Raw genomic sequence first — 16,296 nt, forward strand, 5'->3', positions numbered from 1 at the left:
AGGTGCGCTTTGGGGCCAAAAACGGCGCTTTTGGGGCTTTGGGGGATTTTGGGGATTTTTTGGGATTTTTTTGGGATTTTTTTGGATTTTTTTTGAATTTTTTTTGGATTTTTTTTGAATTTTTGGGGATTTTTTTTAGATTTTTTTTGGAATTTTTGGGGGGTTTTTATAGGATTTTTGAGGGTTTTTTGGGTAAAAAGGAATATTGGGGGATTTGGGGGAATTTGGGGAATTTTTGTAAATTTTTTGGAGTTTTTTGGGGATTTTTTGGGATTTTTAAAGGATTTTTTAAAAATTTTTTTAGAATTTTTTTTAATTTTTTTTGCAATTTTTTTTAGATTTGTTTTGAATTTTTTGGGTTTTTTTAGGGGATTTTTGAGGGTTTTTTTGGGGAAACGGGAATATTGGGGGATTTGGGGGAATTTGGGGAATTTTTGGGAATTTTGGGGAATTTTCTGGGAATTTTTTGGGAATTTTTGTGGATTTTTTGGGGAAAAAAAGAGAATATTGGGGTGAATTTGGGGGGGTTTGGGCTGGGCCAGCGCCGAGCTGCTCACGGCCAGGTGCGGTTTGGGGCCAGAAACGGCGCTTTTGGGGCTTTGGGGGGTTTTGGGGATTTTTTGGGATTTTTTGGGGATTTTTTTGGGATTTTTTTTGATTTTTTTTGAATTTTTTTTTGAATTTTTGGGGATTTTTTTTAGATTTTTTTTGGAATTTTTGGGGGGTTTTTATAGGATTTTTGAGGGTTTTTTGGGGAAAAGGAATATTGGGGGATTTCGGGGAATTTGGGGAATTTTTGTAAATTTTTTGGAGTTTTTTGGGGATTTTTTGGGATTTTTAAAGGATTTTTTTGGATTTTTTTAGAATTTTAAAAAAAATTTTTTTGCAATTTTTTTTTAGATTTGTTTTGAATTTTTGGGTTTTTTTAGGGGATTTTTGAGGGTGTTTTTTGGGAAAAAGGAATATTGGGGGATTTGGGGAAATTTGGGGAATTTTTGTAAATTTTGGGGAATTTTCTGGGAATTTTTTGGGAATTTTTGTGGATTTTTTGGGGGAAAAAAGAGAATATTGGGGTGAATTTGGGGGGGTTTGGGCTGGGCCAGCGCCGAGCTGCTCACGGCCAGGTGCGGTTTGGGGCCAAAAACGGCGCTTTTGGGGCTTTGGGGGATTTTGGGGATTTTTTGGGATTTTTTGGGGATTTTTTGGGATTTTTTTTGGATTTTTTTTGAATTTTTTTTGGATTTTTTTGGAATTTTTGGGGATTTTTTTTAGATTTTTTTTGGAATTTTTGGGGGGTTTTTAGGGGATTTTTGAGGGTTTTTTTGAGGAAAAAGGAATATTGGGGGATTTGGGGGAATTTGGGGAATTTTTGTAAATTTTTTGGAGTTTTTGGGGGATTTTTTGGGATTTTTAAAGGATTTTTTTGGATTTTTTTAGAATTTTTAAAAAAATTTTTTTGCAATTTTTTTTTAGATTTGTTTTGAATTTTTGGGGTTTTTTTAGGGGGTTTTTGAGGGGGTTTTTTTGGGAAAACGGGAATATTGGGGGATTTGGGGGAATTTGGGGAATTTTTGGGAATTTTGGGGAATTTTCTGGGAATTTTTTGGGAATTTTTGGGGATTTTTTGGGGAAAAAAAAGAGAATATTGGGGTGAATATGGGGGGGTTTGGGCTGGGCCAGCGCCGAGCTGCTCACGGCCAGGTGCGGTTTGGGGCCAAAAACGGCGCTTTTGGGGCTTTGGGGGATTTTGGGGATTTTTTGGGATTTTTTTTGGGATTTTTTTGGGATTTTTTTTGGATTTTTTTGAATTTTTTTTTGATTTTTTTGGAATTTTGGGGGATTTTTTTTAGATTTTTTTTGGAATTTTTGGGGGGTTTTTAGGGGATTTTTGAGGGTTTTTTTGGGGAAAAAGGAATATTGGGGGATTTGGGGGAATTTGGGGAATTTTTGTAAATTTTTTGGAGTTTTTTGGGGATTTTTTGGGATTTTTAAAGGATTTTTTTAAAATTTTTTTAGAATTGTTTTAAATTTTTTTGCAATTTTTTTTAGATTTGTTTTGAATTTTTGGGTTTTTTTTAGGGGATTTTTGAGGGTTTTTTTGGGGAAACGGGAATATTGGGGGATTTGGGGGAATTTGGGGAATTTTTGGGAATTTTGGGGAATTTTCTGGGAATTTTTTGGGAATTTTTGTGGATTTTTTGGGGAAAAAAAGAGAATATTGGGGTGAATTTGGGGGGGTTTGGGCTGGGCCAGCGCCGAGCTGCTCACGGCCAGGTGCGGTTTGGGGCCAAAAACGGCGCTTTTGGGGCTTTGGGAGATTTTGGGGATTTTTTGGGATTTTTTTGGGATTTTTTTGGATTTTTTTTTGATTTTTTTTGAATTTTTTTTGGATTTTTTTTGAATTTTTGGGGATTTTTTTTAGATTTTTTTTGGAATTTTTGGGAGGTTTTTATAGGATTTTTGAGGGTTTTTTTGGGGAAAAAGGAATATTGGGGGATTTGGGGGAATTTGGGGAATTTTTGTAAATTTTTTGGAGTTTTTTGGGGATTTTTTGGGATTTTTAAAGGATTTTTTGTGGATTTTTTTAGAATTGCTTTAAAATTTTTTTGCAATTTTTTTTTAGATTTGTTTTGAATTTTTTTGGTTTTTTTAGGGGGTTTTTGAGGGTTTTTTTTGGGGAAATCGGGAATATTGGGGGATTTGGGGGAATTTGGGGAATTTTTGGGAATTTTGGGGAATTTTCTGGGAATTTTTTGGGAATTTTTGGGGATTTTTTGGGGAAAAAAAGAGAATATTGGGGTGAATTTGGGGGGGTTTGGGCTGGGCCAGCGCCGAGCTGCTCACGGCCAGGTGCGGTTTGGGGCCAAAAACGGCGCTTTTGGGGCTTTGGGGGATTTTGGGGATTTTTTGGGATTTTTTTGAATTTTTTGGGATTTTTTTTGAATTTTTTTTGGATTTTTTTTGAATTTTTGGGGATTTTTTTAAGATTTTTTTTTAATTTTTGAGGATTTTTTAGGGGATTTTTGAGGGTTTTTTGGGTAAAAAGGAATATTGGGGGATTTGGGGGAATTTGGGGAATTTTTGTAAATTTTTTGGAGTTTTTTGGGGATTTTTTGGGATTTTTAAAGGATTTTTTTAAAACTTTTTTAGAATTGTTTTAAATTTTTTTGCAATTTTTTTTAGATTTGTTTTGAATTTTTTGGGTTTTTTTAGGGGGGTTTTGAGGGTTTTTTTTGGGAAATCGGGAATATTGGGGGATTTGGGGGAATTTGGGGAATTTTTGGGAATTTTGGGGAATTTTCTGGGAATTTTTTGGGAATTTTTGTGGATTTTTTGGGGGAAAAAAGAGAATATTGGGGTGAATTTGGGGGGGTTTGGGCTGGGCCAGCACCGAGCTGCTCACGGCCAGGTGCGCTTTGGGGCCAAAAACGGCGCTTTTGGGGCTTTGGGAGATTTTGGGGATTTTTTGGGATTTTTTGGGGATTTTTTTGAGATTTTTTTTGGATTTTTTTGAATTTTTTTTTGATTTTTTTTGAATTTTTGGGGATTTTTTTTAGATTTTTTTTGGAATTTTTGGGGGGTTTTTATAGGATTTTTGAGGGGTTTTTTGGGGAAAAAGGAATATTGGGGGATTTCGGGGAATTTGGGGAATTTTTGTAAATTTTTTGGAGTTTTTTGGGGATTTTTTGGGATTTTTAAAGGATTTTTTGTGGATTTTTTTAGAATTTTTTTTTAATTTTTTTGCAATTTTTTTTAGATTTGTTTTGAATTTTTGGGGGTTTTTTAGGAGATTTTTGAGGGGTTTTTTTTGGGAAATCGGGAATATTGGGGGATTTGGGGGAATTTGGGGAATTTTTGGGAATTTTGGGGAATTTTCTGGGAATTTTTTGGGAATTTTTGGGGATTTTTTGGGGGAAAAAAGAGAATATTGGGGTGAATTTGGGGGGGTTTGGGCTGGGCCAGCGCCGAGCTGCTCACGGCCAGGTGCGGTTTGGGGCCAAAAACGGCGTTTTTGGGGCTTTGGGGGATTTTGGGGATTTTTTGGGATTTTTTTTTGATTTTTCTGGGATTTTTTTGGGATTTTTTTTGAATTTTTTTTGACTTTTTGGGGATTTTTTTTAGATTTTTTTTGGAATTTTTGGGGGGTTTTTATAGGATTTTTGAGGGTTTTTTTGGGGAAAAAGGAATATTGGGGGATTTTGGGGAATTTGGGGAATTTTTGTAAATTTTTTGGAGTTTTTTGGGGATTTTTTGGGATTTTTAAAGGATTTTTTTGGATTTTTTTAGAATTGTTTTAAAATTTTTTTGCAATTTTTTTTAGATTTGTTTTGAATTTTTGGGTTTTTTTTAGGGGATTTTTGAGGGGTTTTTTGGGGAAACGGGAATATTGGGGGATTTGGGGGAATTTGGGGAATTTTTGGGAATTTTGGGGAATTTTCTGGGAATTTTTTGGGAATTTTTGGGGATTTTTTGGGGAAAAAAAGAGAATATTGGGGTGAATTTGGGGGGGTTTGGGCTGGGCCAGCACCGAGCTGCTCACGGCCAGGTGCGGTTTGGGGTCAAAAACGGCGCTTTTGGGGCTTTGGGGGATTTTGGGGATTTTTTGGGATTTTTTTGGGATTTTTTTGGATTTTTTTTTATTTTTTTTTTATTTTTTTTGAATTTTTGGAGATTTTTTTTTAGATTTTTTTTTGGAATTTTTGGGGGGTTTTTAGGGGATTTTTGAGGGTTTTTTGGGTAAAAAGGAATATTGGGGGATTTCGGGGAATTTGGGGAATTTTTGTAAATTTTTTGGAGTTTTTTGGGGATTTTTTGGGATTTTTAAAGGATTTTTTTGGATTTTTTTAGAATTTTAAAAAAAATTTTTTTGCAATTTTTTTTTAGATTTGTTTTGAATTTTTGGGGTTTTTTTAGGGGGTTTTTGAGGGGTTTTTTTGGGAAAACGGGAATATTGGGGGATTTGGGGGAATTTGGGGAATTTTTGGGAATTTTGGGGAATTTTCTGGGAATTTTTTGGGAATTTTTGTGGATTTTTTGGGGAAAAAAAGAGAATATTGGGGTGAATTTGGGGGGGTTTGGGCTGGGCCAGCGCCGAGCTGCTCACGGCCAGGTGCGGTTTGGGGCCAAAAACGGCGGTTTTGGGGCTTTGGGGGATTTTGGGGATTTTTTGGGATTTTTTTGGGATTTTTTTGGGATTTTTTTTTATTTTTTTTTGAATTTTTTTTTTGATTTTTTTTGAATTTTTGGGGATTTTTTTTAGATTTTTTTTGGAATTTTTGGGGGGTTTTTAGGGGATTTTTGAGGTTTTTTTTGGGGAAAAGGAATATTGGGGGATTTCGGGGAATTTGGGGAATTTGGGGGAATTTTTTGGAGTTTTTTGGGGATTTTTTGGGAATTTTTTGGAATTTTTTGGGATTTTAAGGGAATTGTTTTGAATTTTTTTGGATTTTTTTTAGATTTTTTTTTTAATTTTGGGGTTTTTTTAGGGGATTTTTGAGGGTTTTTTTTTTGGAAAAAGGGAATTTTGGGGGTTTCGGGGAATTTGGGGAATTTTGGGGAATTTTTTTGGATTTTTCGGGGAATTTTTTGGGGAAATTTTTTGGAATTTTTTGGGGATTTTTGGGGGATTTTTTTGGGGGAAAAAGAGACTATTGGGGGGTTTGGGGGGATTTTGGGGAATTCTGGGGGATTTTGGGGAATTTTTGGGAGTTTTTGGTGGGTTTGGGAGGGATTTTTTTGGAATTTGGGGGATTCTGGGAGGGATTTTGGGGTGGATGTGGGGGATTTTGGGGGTGAATTTGGGGGATTTTGGGGGGAATTCGGGGGATTTTGGGGTGATTTGGGGGATTTTGGGGTGAATTTGGGTGATTTTGGGGTGATTTGGGGTGATTTTGGGGGATTTTGGGGTGATTTGGGGTGATTTTGGGGGTATTTTGGGTGATTTTGGGGTGATTTGGGGTGATTTGGGGTGATTTTGGGGTGATTTGGGGTATTTTGGGGTGAATTTGGGTGATTTTGGGGTGATTTTGGGTGATTTTGGGCTCTCCCAGGTGTGTCCCGCTGTGGGTGGGGGCGCGGGGGGTGGAGTTCGACTGGAGGCACCTCCAGATGGGGCTGGACTCCAACATCAGCCTGGTGAGACTGGGAGCAACTGGGAGCAACTGGGAGCAACTGGGAGGGGATTGGGATGGACTGGGAGGGGATTGGGAGGGACTGGGAGGGGATTGGGATGGACTGGGAGCGACTGGGAGGGACTGGGAGGGATTGGGAGGGGATTGGGAGCAACTGGGAGGGACTGGGAGGGGATTGGGATGGACTGGGAGGGACTGGGAGGGGATTGGGAGGGACTGGGAGGGGATTGGGAGGGACTGGGAGGGACTGGGAGCGACTGGGAGGGACTGGGAGGGGATTGGGAGCAACTGGGAGGGACTGGGAGGGGATTGGGATGGACTGGGAGGGGATTGGGAGGGACTGGGAGGGGACTGGGAGCGACTGGGAGGGACTGGGAGGCGGCTGGTTGGTTACTGGTTTGTAACTGGTTGGTAACTGGTTTGCACTGGGAGTCACTGGTGTGTAACTGGTCCATACCAGTCTGTAACCAGTCCCTAACTGGTCCGTACCGGTCCCTAACTGGTCCATACTGGTCCGTACCGGTCTCTAACCAGTCCCTAACTGGTCCATACCAGTTCCTAACTGGTCCGTACCGGTCCCTAACTGGTCCGTACTGGTCCGTACCGGTCTCTAACCAGTCCCTAACTGGTCCGTACCGGTCCCTAACTGGTTCGTACTGGTCTGTACCGGTCTCTAACCAGTCCCTAACTGGTCCGTACTGGTCCCTAACTGGTCCGTACCGATCTCTAACCAGTCCCTAACTGGTCCGTACCGATCTCTAACCAATCCCTAACTGGTCCGTACTGGTCCCTAACTGGTCTGTACTGGTCCGTACCGATCTCTAACCAGTCCCTAACTGGTCCGTACTGGTCCGTACCGGCCTCTAACCAGTCCCTAACTGGTCCGTACTGGTCCGTACCGGTCTCTAACCAGTCCCTAACTGGTCCGCACTGGTCTGTACTGATCTCTAACCAGTCCCTAACTGGTCTGTACTGGTCCGTACCGGTCTCTAACCAGTCCCTAACTGGTCCGTACCGGTCCCTAACTGGTCCGTACTGGTCCGTACCGGTCTCTAACAAGTTCCTAACTGGTCCGTACTGGTCCCTAACTGGTCTGTACTGGTCCGTACTGATCTCTAACCAGTCCCTAACTGGTCTGTACTGGTCCGTACCGGTCTCTAACCAGTCCCTAACTGGTCCGTACTGGTCTGTACTGATCTCTAACCAGTCCCTAACTGGTCCGTACTGGTCCGTACCGATCTCTAACCAGTCCCTAACTGGTCTGTACTGGTCCGTACGGGTCTCTAACCAGTCCCTAACTGGTCCGTACCGGTCCCTAACTGGTCCGTACTGGTCCGTACCGGTCTCTAACAAGTTCCTAACTGGTCCGTACTGGTCCCTAACTGGTCTGTACTGGTCCGTACTGATCTCTAACCAGTCCCTAACTGGTCTGTACTGGTCCGTACTGGTCCGTACCGATCTCTAACCAGTCCCTAACTGGTCCGTACCGGTCCCTAACTGGTCCGTACTGGTCCGTACTGGTCCGTACTGGTCTCTAACCAGTCCCTAACTGGTCCGTACCGGTCCCTAACTGGTCCATACTGGTCCCTAACTGGTCCGTACCAATCTCTAACCAGTCCCTAACTGGTCCATACTGGTCTGTACCAGTCTCTAACCAGTCCCTAACTGGTCCGTACCGGTCCCTAACTGGTCCGTACTGGTCCGTACCGGTCTCTAACCAGTCCCTAACTGGTCCGTACTGGTCCGTACTGGTCCATACCGGTCTCTAACCAGTCCCTAACTAGTCCGTACTGGTCCGTACTGGTCCGTACCGGTCTCTAACCAGTCCCTAACTGGTCCGTACCGGTCCCTAACTGGTCCGTACTGGTCCGTGCCCCCAGGTGCGCCACGTGGCCGCGGCCGCGCTGCTCTGGGCCTCGGGGCGCCACGACCTCCCCTCCCCCCTGCGGCTGCCCCTGGGGGGGCTCCTGGCGGCCGCGGCCTACGAGGGGTTCCTGAGCGGGTGAGGGGGAGGGGCGGGGTGGGGGAGGGGCGATGGGGGTGGGGGAGGCGCCTATGAGGGGGTCCTGAGCGGGTGAGGGGGAGGGGCGATGTGGGGGAGGGGCGATGGGGGGTGGGGGAGGGGCTGGGGGTGGGGGAGGGGCGATGTGGGGGGGGTGGGGGGGAGGGGTCCCGAATGAGGTGAGAGTGGGGGAGGGGCCCTGAGAACGGGGGAGGGGTCCTTGATGGGGGGGGGAGGGAGGGGGGGGGAGTTTGGGAATTCGGGGAGGGGGCTCAGGAGTGGGGGGAGGGGCCTGGGAATTTGGGGAGGGGGCTGTGGGAAAAGGGGGCGTGGCCAGTGATGGTGGGGCAGAAGTGGGCGTGGCCGGGGGGCGTGGCCGGGGGGGGGCGTGGCCAGGGAGGGGAGTAGCCGGAGGGGCATGGCTGGCGGGGGGCGTGGCCACCAGGGGGCGTGGCTGGCAGTGGGCGTGGCCGCTTTGGGGCGTGGCCAGCGGGAGGGGCGTGGTCACCAGGGGGGGCACGGCTGGCAGTGGGCGTGGCCAGCGGAAGGGGCGTGGCCGGCGGTGGGCGTGGCCAGCTGAAGCCCCGCCCCTTTTCCCGCAGGTGGGCGGGGCAGGCGCTGGGGCTCGGCCCCTGGGGGGCGCTGGGGCTGCGGGCGCTGGGCGCGGCCGCGCTGGGGCTGGGGGCGCTGCGGCTGCTGGTGCCACTGCTGCCCCCGCCCTGAGCACACCTGGGCACACCTGGGAGCACCTGGGCACACCTGGGAGCACCTGGGCACGCCGGAGCCCACCTGGGCACACCTGGGAGCACCTGGGCACGCCGGAGCCCACCTGGGCACACCAGAGCCCACCTGAACCCAGCTGAGCCCACCTGGGGGCACCTGGGCACACCTGGGCGCACCTGAACCCACCTGGGTGCACCTGGGCTCACCTGGGCACTCCAGAGCCCATCTGAGCCCACCTGGGCTCACCTGGACACACCTGGACATGCTTGAGCTCACCTGGGCATACCTGAACCCATCTGAGCCCACCTGGGCACACCGGAGCCCACCTGGGTGCACTTGAGCCCACCTGGGCACGCCCGAGCCCACCTGGGCACACCGGAGCCCATCTGAACCCAGCTGAGCCCACCTGGGGGCACCTGGGCTCACCTGGGCACACCGGAGCCCATCTGTGCCCACCTGGGTGTACCTGGGGCCACCTGGACGCACCTGGGCACGCTGGAGCCCACCTGGGCACGCCAGAACCCACCTGGGCACACCTGGGCACGCCGGAGCCCACCTGTACCCACCTGTGCCCACCTGGACATGCCAGAGCCCACCTGGGCACACCTGAGCCCACTTGGGCTCACCTGTGCCCACCTGAGCCCACCTGGGCACTCCGGAGCCTCCTCCTGGCACCGACAGGTGTGGGGGGAGGGGGCCCAGGTGCGCTGCAGCTGCTGGTGCCCCTCCCCCCACCCCGTGCCCCCACCGTGCAATAAACGCCCCCGGGCACACCTGGGCACACCTGGGCACACCTGGCAGAGTCGCCTGAGTCTTTATTTGGGGGGATGGGTGCGAGGGGAGGGGGAGGGGGAGGTTGGGGGGTCCGGGGAAGGGTCTCAGGTGGGCACCAGGTGTTCGGGGAGGCTCCGAGGGGGCTCCCAGGTGCCCCCCAGGTGCCCCCCAGGTGCCCGCAGGTGCCCCGGCCGCTCCCGTCAGTAGTAAAGCTCCCGGTCCCACCAACCTGGGGGGAGAGAAGGTGGAGAAGTGAGGGTGGGGCAGCACCCAGGTGTGCCCAGGTGTGCCCCAGGTGCCCCCAGCTGTGCCCGGGTGCCCTCAGCCATCCCCAGCTGTACCCCAGGTACCCCCAGATGTGCCCCAGATGCCCCCAGCCATCCCCAGGTACCCCCCAGGTACCCCCCAGGTGTTCCCAGGTACCCCCAGGTGCCCCCCAGGTGCCCCCCAGGTGTCCCCAGCTCCTCCCAGATGTGCCCCAGATGCCCCCAAGTGCCCCCTCAGGTGCCCCCAGCTCCGCTCAGGTGCCCCAGGTGTCTCCCCAGGTACCCCGAGCTGTTACAGGTGTGCCCCAGGTGCCCCCAGGTGTGCCCCAAATGCCTCCAGGTACCCCCAGGTGCCCCCAGCTACCCCCCAGGTGCCCCCAGGTGTGCCCAGGTGCCCCCCAGGTACCCCCAGGTGTGCCCAGGTGCCCCCCAGGTGTGCCCAGGTGTCACTCACTTGCCTCCAGCTCCCCCCAGGTGCCCCCCAAGTGCCCCCAGCCCCCCCAGATGTGCCCCCAGGTGTGCCCAGGTGTGCCCAGGTGTGCCCAGGTGTCACTCACTGCCCGGGTGCCGCCGCACTCCGAGTTTCCGGATCTCGTCGTAGACGAGGATGAGGAGCCCGAAGGGCATCGGCACCAACCACCACTGGAACCTGCGGGAGGGGCGGGCACGCGCTCAGGGGCGCCCAGGTGTGCCCCAGGTGTGCCCAGGTGTGCCCCAGGGGCGGCCCAGATGTGCCATGGGGTTCCCAGGTGTGCCCAGGGGGTTCCCAGATGTGCCCAGGTGGGTCCAGGTGGGTCCCAGGTGCCCAGGGAGGTGCCCAGGGAAGTGCCTAGGGGGGTCCCAGGTGGGTCCCAGGTGCCCAGGGAGGTGCCCAGGGAGGTGCCTAGGGGAGTCCCAGGTGGGTCCCAGGTGGGTCCCAGGTGCCCAGGGAGGTGCCCAGGTGGGTCCCAGGTGCCCAGGGAGGTGCCTAGGGGGGTCCCAGGTGCCCAGGGAGGTGCCCAGGTGGGTCCCAGGTGCCCAGGGAGGTGCCCAGGTGGGTCCCAGGTGCCCAGGGAGGTGCCTAGGGGGGTCCCAGGTGGGTCCCAGGTGGGTCCCAGGTGTCCAGGGAGGTGCCCAGGTGGGTCCCAGGTGCCCAGGTGGGTCCCAGGTGGGTCGCAGGTGCGCGGGCACACCTGATGGGCATGAAGTTGAAGACGTTGGGCATCCCGGGGCAGTAGCAGAGGAAGCAGCCGATGGACACCTGGAACACGATGGCCACCACCAGGATCCGGTTCCTGCCGGGCACACGGATGGACGCACCTGTGGCACCTGTGCCACCTGTGCCACCTGTGCTACGTGTAATACCCATACAGGTTGTGCCACCTGTGGCACCTGTACAGCCTGTGCCACCTATGCTACGTGTAACACTCCTATAGCCTGTGGCACCTGTGCCACATGTAACACCCATACAGCCTGTGCCACCTGTGGCACCTGTACCACCTGTGCCGCCTATGCTACGTGTAACACTCCTACAGCCTGTGCTACTTGTGCCACCTGTGGCACCTGTACGGCCTGTGCCACCTGTGCTACGTGTAACACCCCTATAGCCTGTGGCACCTGTGCCACCTGTGCCACCTGTATCACCTGTGCCATGTGTGCTACGTGTAACACCCCTATAGCCTGTGGCACCTGTGCCACCTGTATCACCTGTGCCATGTGTGCTACGTGTAATACCCATACAGCCTGTGCCACCTGTGACACCTGTACCACCTGTGCCGCCTATGCTCCGTGTTAACACTCCTACAGCCTGTGGCACCTGTGGCACCTGTGGCACCTGTACCACCTGTACCACCTGTGCCGCCTATGCTCCGTGTTAACACTCCTATAGCCTGTGCCACCTGTGCCACCTGTAGCACCTGTGGCACCTGTACCACTTGTAATACCTACAACACCTGTGGCACCTGTACCGCCTGTGCCACCTATGCTACGTGTAACACTCCTACAGCCTGTGGCACCTGTGCCACCTGTGGCACCTGTGCCACCTGTAATACCTAGAACACCTGTGGCACCTATGCCACCTCTGCTACCTGTACAGGCTGTGCCACCTGTAGAGCCTGTGCTGCCTGTAACACCTGTAACACCCGTAGCACCTGTACAGCGCGTGCCACCTGTACCACCTGTGCCACCTGTGCTATGTGTAACACCCCTACAGCCTGTGGCACCTGTGGCACCTGTGCCACCTGTACAGCCTATGCTACCTGTGTCACCTGTGCCATCCGTGCCATCTGTAACACCTGTAACACCTGTAACACCTGTACAGCCTGTGCCACCTGTGCCATCTGTGCCACCTGTACCACCTGTGCTACGTGTAACACTTGTACAGCCTGTGCCACCTGTGCTGCCTTTAACACCTGTGCCACCTGTGCCACCTGTGCCACCTGTACAGCCTATAACACCTGTGCCACCAGTAACACCTGTGCCGCCTGTGCCACCTGGCATCTCTCGTACCTGTGTCACACCTGTGCCCACCTGCCCCCAGTGCCCACCTGTGCCCACTGGTTTATACCTACGCACCCCTACCGCACGCCGGTCCCACCCCACACCTGTCCCCAGGTGTGCCCCAGGTGTGCCCAGGTGTCCCCAGGTGTGTGTGCCCCCAGGTGTGCCCAGGTGTGCCCAGGTGTGTGTGCCCCAGGTGTCCCCAGGTGTGTGTGCTCCCAGGTGTGCCCATGTGTGCCCAGGTGTGTGTGCCCCAGGTGTCCCCAGGTGTGTGTGCTCCCAGGTGTGCCCATGTGTGCCCAGGTGTGTGTGCCCCAGGTGTCCCCAGGTGTGTGTGCCCCCAGGTGTGCCCAGGTGTGCCCAGGTGTGTGTGCCCCCAGGTGTGCCCAGGTGTGCCCAGCTGCCCCCAGGTGTCCCCAGGTGTGTGTGCCCCCAGGTGTGCCCAGGTGGGTGTGCCCCCAGGTGAGTCGAGGTGCCCCCAGGTGTGCCCCCCAGGTACCGCAGCGCCCCCTGCTGGAGCAGGGACAGCCGGCGCGTCTTGCAGATGAGCGCCTCCCCCTGCCCCAGGTGTGTGTGCCCCCAGGTGCCCCCAGGTGTGCCCAGGTGCCCCCAGGTGTGCCCAGGTGCCCCCCCCGGGTACCGCAGCGCCCCCTGCTGCAGCAGGGACAGCCGGCGCATGTTGCGAATGAGCGCCTCCCCCTGCCCCAGGTGTGTGTGCCCCCAGGTGCCCCCAGGTGTGCCCAGGTGTGCCCAGGTGCCCCCAGGTGTGCCCAGGTGCCCCCCCAGGTACCGCAGCGCCCCCTGCTGCAGCAGGGACAGCCGGCGCGTCTTGCGGATGAGCACGTCGGCGATCTGGCACATCTCGATGCTGATGAAGAACACGGTGTAGCAGGTGTACTGCTGGTAGCGGCGCTGCTCGAACGTCTGCGGGCGGGCACGGCTCAGGTGAGCGCGGCGCTCAGGTGGGCACGGCGCTCAGGTGGGCATGGCTCAGGTGAGCGCGGCGCTCAGGTGAGTGTGGCACTCAGGTGGGCACGGTGCTCAGGTGGGCACGGCTCAGGTGAGCACGCCGCTCAGGTGGGCACGGTGCTCAGGTGGGCATGGCGCTCAGGTGAGCGTGGCACTCAGGTGGGCACAGCGCTCAGGTGGGCACGGCTCAGGTGAGCGTGGCACTCAGGTGGGCACAGCGGTCAGGTGGGCACGGTGCTCAGGTGGGCACAGCTCAGGTGAGTGCGGGACAGGGTTCAGGTGGGCACAGCTCAGGTGAGCACGGGGCAGTGCTCAGGTGGGCACGGCTCAGGTGAGTGCGGGAGAGGGCTCAGGTGGGCACAGCTCAGGTGAGCGCGGGGCAGGGCTCAGGTGGGCACGGCTCAGGTGAGCGCGGCACTCAGGTGGGCACGGCTCAGGTGAGCGCGGCGCTCAGGTGAGCATGGCACTCAGGTGGGCATGGTGCTCAGGTGGGCACGGTGCTCAGGTGGGCACGGTGCTCAGGTGAGCATGGCACTCAGGTGGGCATGGTGCTCAGGTGAGCGTGGCACTCAGGTGAGCGCGGCACTCAGGTGAGCGCAGGGCGGGGCTCAGGTGGGCATGGGTCAGGTGAACATGGCACTCAGGTGGGCGGCGCTCAGGTGAGCACGGCTCAGGTGGGCACAGTGCTCAGGTGAGCACGGCGCTCAGGTGGGCATGGCTCAGGTGAGCACGGCACTCAGGTGGGCATGGCGCTCAGGTGAGTGCTGGGTGGGGCTGAGGTCAGCGCGGGGCGGGGCTCAGGTGGGCACGGTGCTCAGGTGGGCACGGTGCTCAGGTGAGCACGGGGCGGGGCTCAGGTGGGCACGGTGCTCAGGTGAGCGCGGGGCAGTGCTCAGGTGGGCACGGTTCTCAGGTGGGCACGGTGCCCAGGTGAGCCCTAGCAGGGGCGGGCCCGCACGCACCCACTGCTGGCCGTAGCTGTCCTGCAGCTCCTGCTCGTGGGGGTCCTCCCAGCGCGGCCGCAGCCCCAGCACCAGCAGTGGCCACCAGCCCTCCTGGGCCATGGCCACGAAGTAGTCGGTGAAGCCGGCGAAGGACTGGATGGCACCTGCGGGGGGGGGAGGGGCGAACAGGTGGGCAAGGAGGCAGGTGGGCAAAGGAGCCAAGTGTGGGGGCACCCAGGTAATCCCAACCTCGGGTAGCCCCAGCCCAGGTAAGCCCTGGTTCCAGGTAGCCCCAGCCCCAGGTAGCCCATGGCCGGTAGCCCCAGCCCCAGGTATCCCATGGCTGGTAGCCCATGGCCGGTAGCCCATGGCCGGTAGCCCCAGCCCCAGGTATCCCATGGCTGGTAGCCCATGGCCGGTAGCCCATGGCCGGTAGCCCCAGCCCAGGTAACCCCAGCCCAGGTAACCCCAGCCCAGGTAGCCCATGGCCGGTAGCCCCGGCCCCAGGTAACCCCAGCCCAGGTAGCCCATGGCCGGTAGCCCCGGCCCCAGGTAGCCCATGGCTGGTAGCCCATGGCAGGTAGCCCCGGCCCCAGGTAGCCCCAGCCCAGGTAGCCCCAGCCCAGGTAGCCCATGGCAGGTAGCCCCGGCCCCAGGTAGCCCATGGCCGGTAGCCCATGGCCGGTAGCCCCGGCCCCAGGTAGCCCATGGCTGGTAGCCCATGGCCAGTAGCCCCGGCCCCAGGTAGCCCCAGCCCAGGTAACCCCAGCCCAGGTAGCCCATAGCCGGTATCCCATGGCTGGTAGCCCATGGCCGGTAGCCCCGGCCCCAGGTAGCCCATGGCCGGTAGCCCATGGCCGGTAGCCCCGGCCCCAGGTAACCCCAGCCCAGGTAGCCCATGGCCGATATCCCATGGCTGGTAGCCCATGGCCGGTAGCCCCAGCCCCAGGTAGCCCATGGCCAGTAGCCCCAGCCCCAGGTAGCCCATGGCTGGTAGCCCATGGCCGGTAGCCCCAGCCCCAGGTGTGGGGGCACCCAGGTAGCCCCAGCCCCAGGTAGCCCATGGCCGGTAGCCCCAGCCCCAGGTAGCCCATGGCCGGTAGTCCATGGCCGGTAGCCCCGGGCCCAGGTAGCCCCAGCCCAGGTAGCCCCAGCCCAGGTAGCCCCAGTTCCAGGTAACCCCAGCCCAGGTAGCCCATGGCCGGTAGCCCCAGCCCCAGGTAACCCCAGCCCAGGTAGCCCATGGCCGATATCCCATGGCTGGTAGCCCATGGCCGGTAGCCCATGGCCGGTAGCCCCGGCCCCGGGTAGCCCCAGCCCAGGTAACCCCAGCCCAGGTATCCCATGGCCGGTATCCCATGGCTGGTAGCCCATGGCCGGTAGCCCCGGCCCCAGGTAGCCCATGGCCGGTATCCCATGGCTGGTAGCCCATGGCCGGTAGCCCCAGCCCCAGGTGTGGGGGCACCCAGGTAGCCCCAGCCCCAGGTAGCCCATGGCCGGTAGCCCCAGCCCCAGGTAGCCCATGGCCGGTAGCCCATGGCCGGTAGCCCCAGCCCCAGGTGTGGGGGCACCCAGGTAGCCCCAGCCCAGGTAGCCCATGGCCGGTATCCCATGGCCGGTATCCCATGGCTGGTATCCCATGGCTGGTAGCCCATGGCCGGTAGCCCCAGCCCCAGGTAGCCCATGGCCGGTAGCCCATGGCCGGTAGCCCTGGCCCCAGGCGAGCCGCCCCGCTGGCCGCTCACCTATCTGGAAGTACGAGTAGGCCGCCAGGGGCTCGTTGACCAGGCGGTCGCGCCGGGGGTTGCGCGGTTTCAGGTGCATGATGTCGCTCTCGGCGCGCTCGTACGCCAGCGACACCGACGGGAACTGCGGGCACAGGTGAGCCGTGCCCAGGTGAGAGCCTGCCCCCAGCGCCGGGCACGCCGGCACACCTGGGGGGCACCTGGGCACACCTGGGGGGCACCGAAATGCGCCTGGGGGGCACCGAAATGCACCTGAGGGACCCA

General features: G+C 55.4%; 2 protein-coding genes across 2 annotated transcripts in view; one reads left to right on the forward strand and one right to left on the reverse strand.

The window, feature by feature from the left end:
* Positions 1-9,654, forward strand: part of TMEM147 (transmembrane protein 147) — a 112,561-nt gene extending 102,907 nt beyond the window's left edge. Inside the window, exons 6-8 of the mRNA XM_082299948.1 lie at positions 6,051-6,135; positions 8,012-8,133; positions 8,736-9,654. Coding sequence (XP_082156074.1) covers positions 6,051-6,135; positions 8,012-8,133; positions 8,736-8,856 — 328 coding nt within the window. The 3' untranslated portion in view covers positions 8,857-9,654. The remainder of the gene's footprint in view (positions 1-6,050; positions 6,136-8,011; positions 8,134-8,735) is intronic.
* Positions 9,655-9,703: 49 nt separating this feature from the next.
* The window catches only part of ATP4A (ATPase H+/K+ transporting subunit alpha), a 36,991-nt gene continuing 30,398 nt past the window's right edge, over positions 9,704-16,296 (reverse strand). The window contains exons 18-23 of the mRNA XM_082299943.1: positions 16,033-16,156; positions 14,306-14,451; positions 13,165-13,298; positions 11,069-11,170; positions 10,454-10,545; positions 9,704-9,859 (exon numbers count right to left, since the gene is read on the reverse strand). Coding sequence (XP_082156069.1) covers positions 9,831-9,859; positions 10,454-10,545; positions 11,069-11,170; positions 13,165-13,298; positions 14,306-14,451; positions 16,033-16,156 — 627 coding nt within the window. The 3' untranslated portion in view covers positions 9,704-9,830. The remainder of the gene's footprint in view (positions 9,860-10,453; positions 10,546-11,068; positions 11,171-13,164; positions 13,299-14,305; positions 14,452-16,032; positions 16,157-16,296) is intronic.

This window comes from Coloeus monedula, assembly GCF_965178545.1.
Source record: "Coloeus monedula genome assembly, chromosome: 35".
In the NCBI taxonomy this organism is placed as follows: domain Eukaryota; kingdom Metazoa; phylum Chordata; class Aves; order Passeriformes; family Corvidae; genus Coloeus; species Coloeus monedula.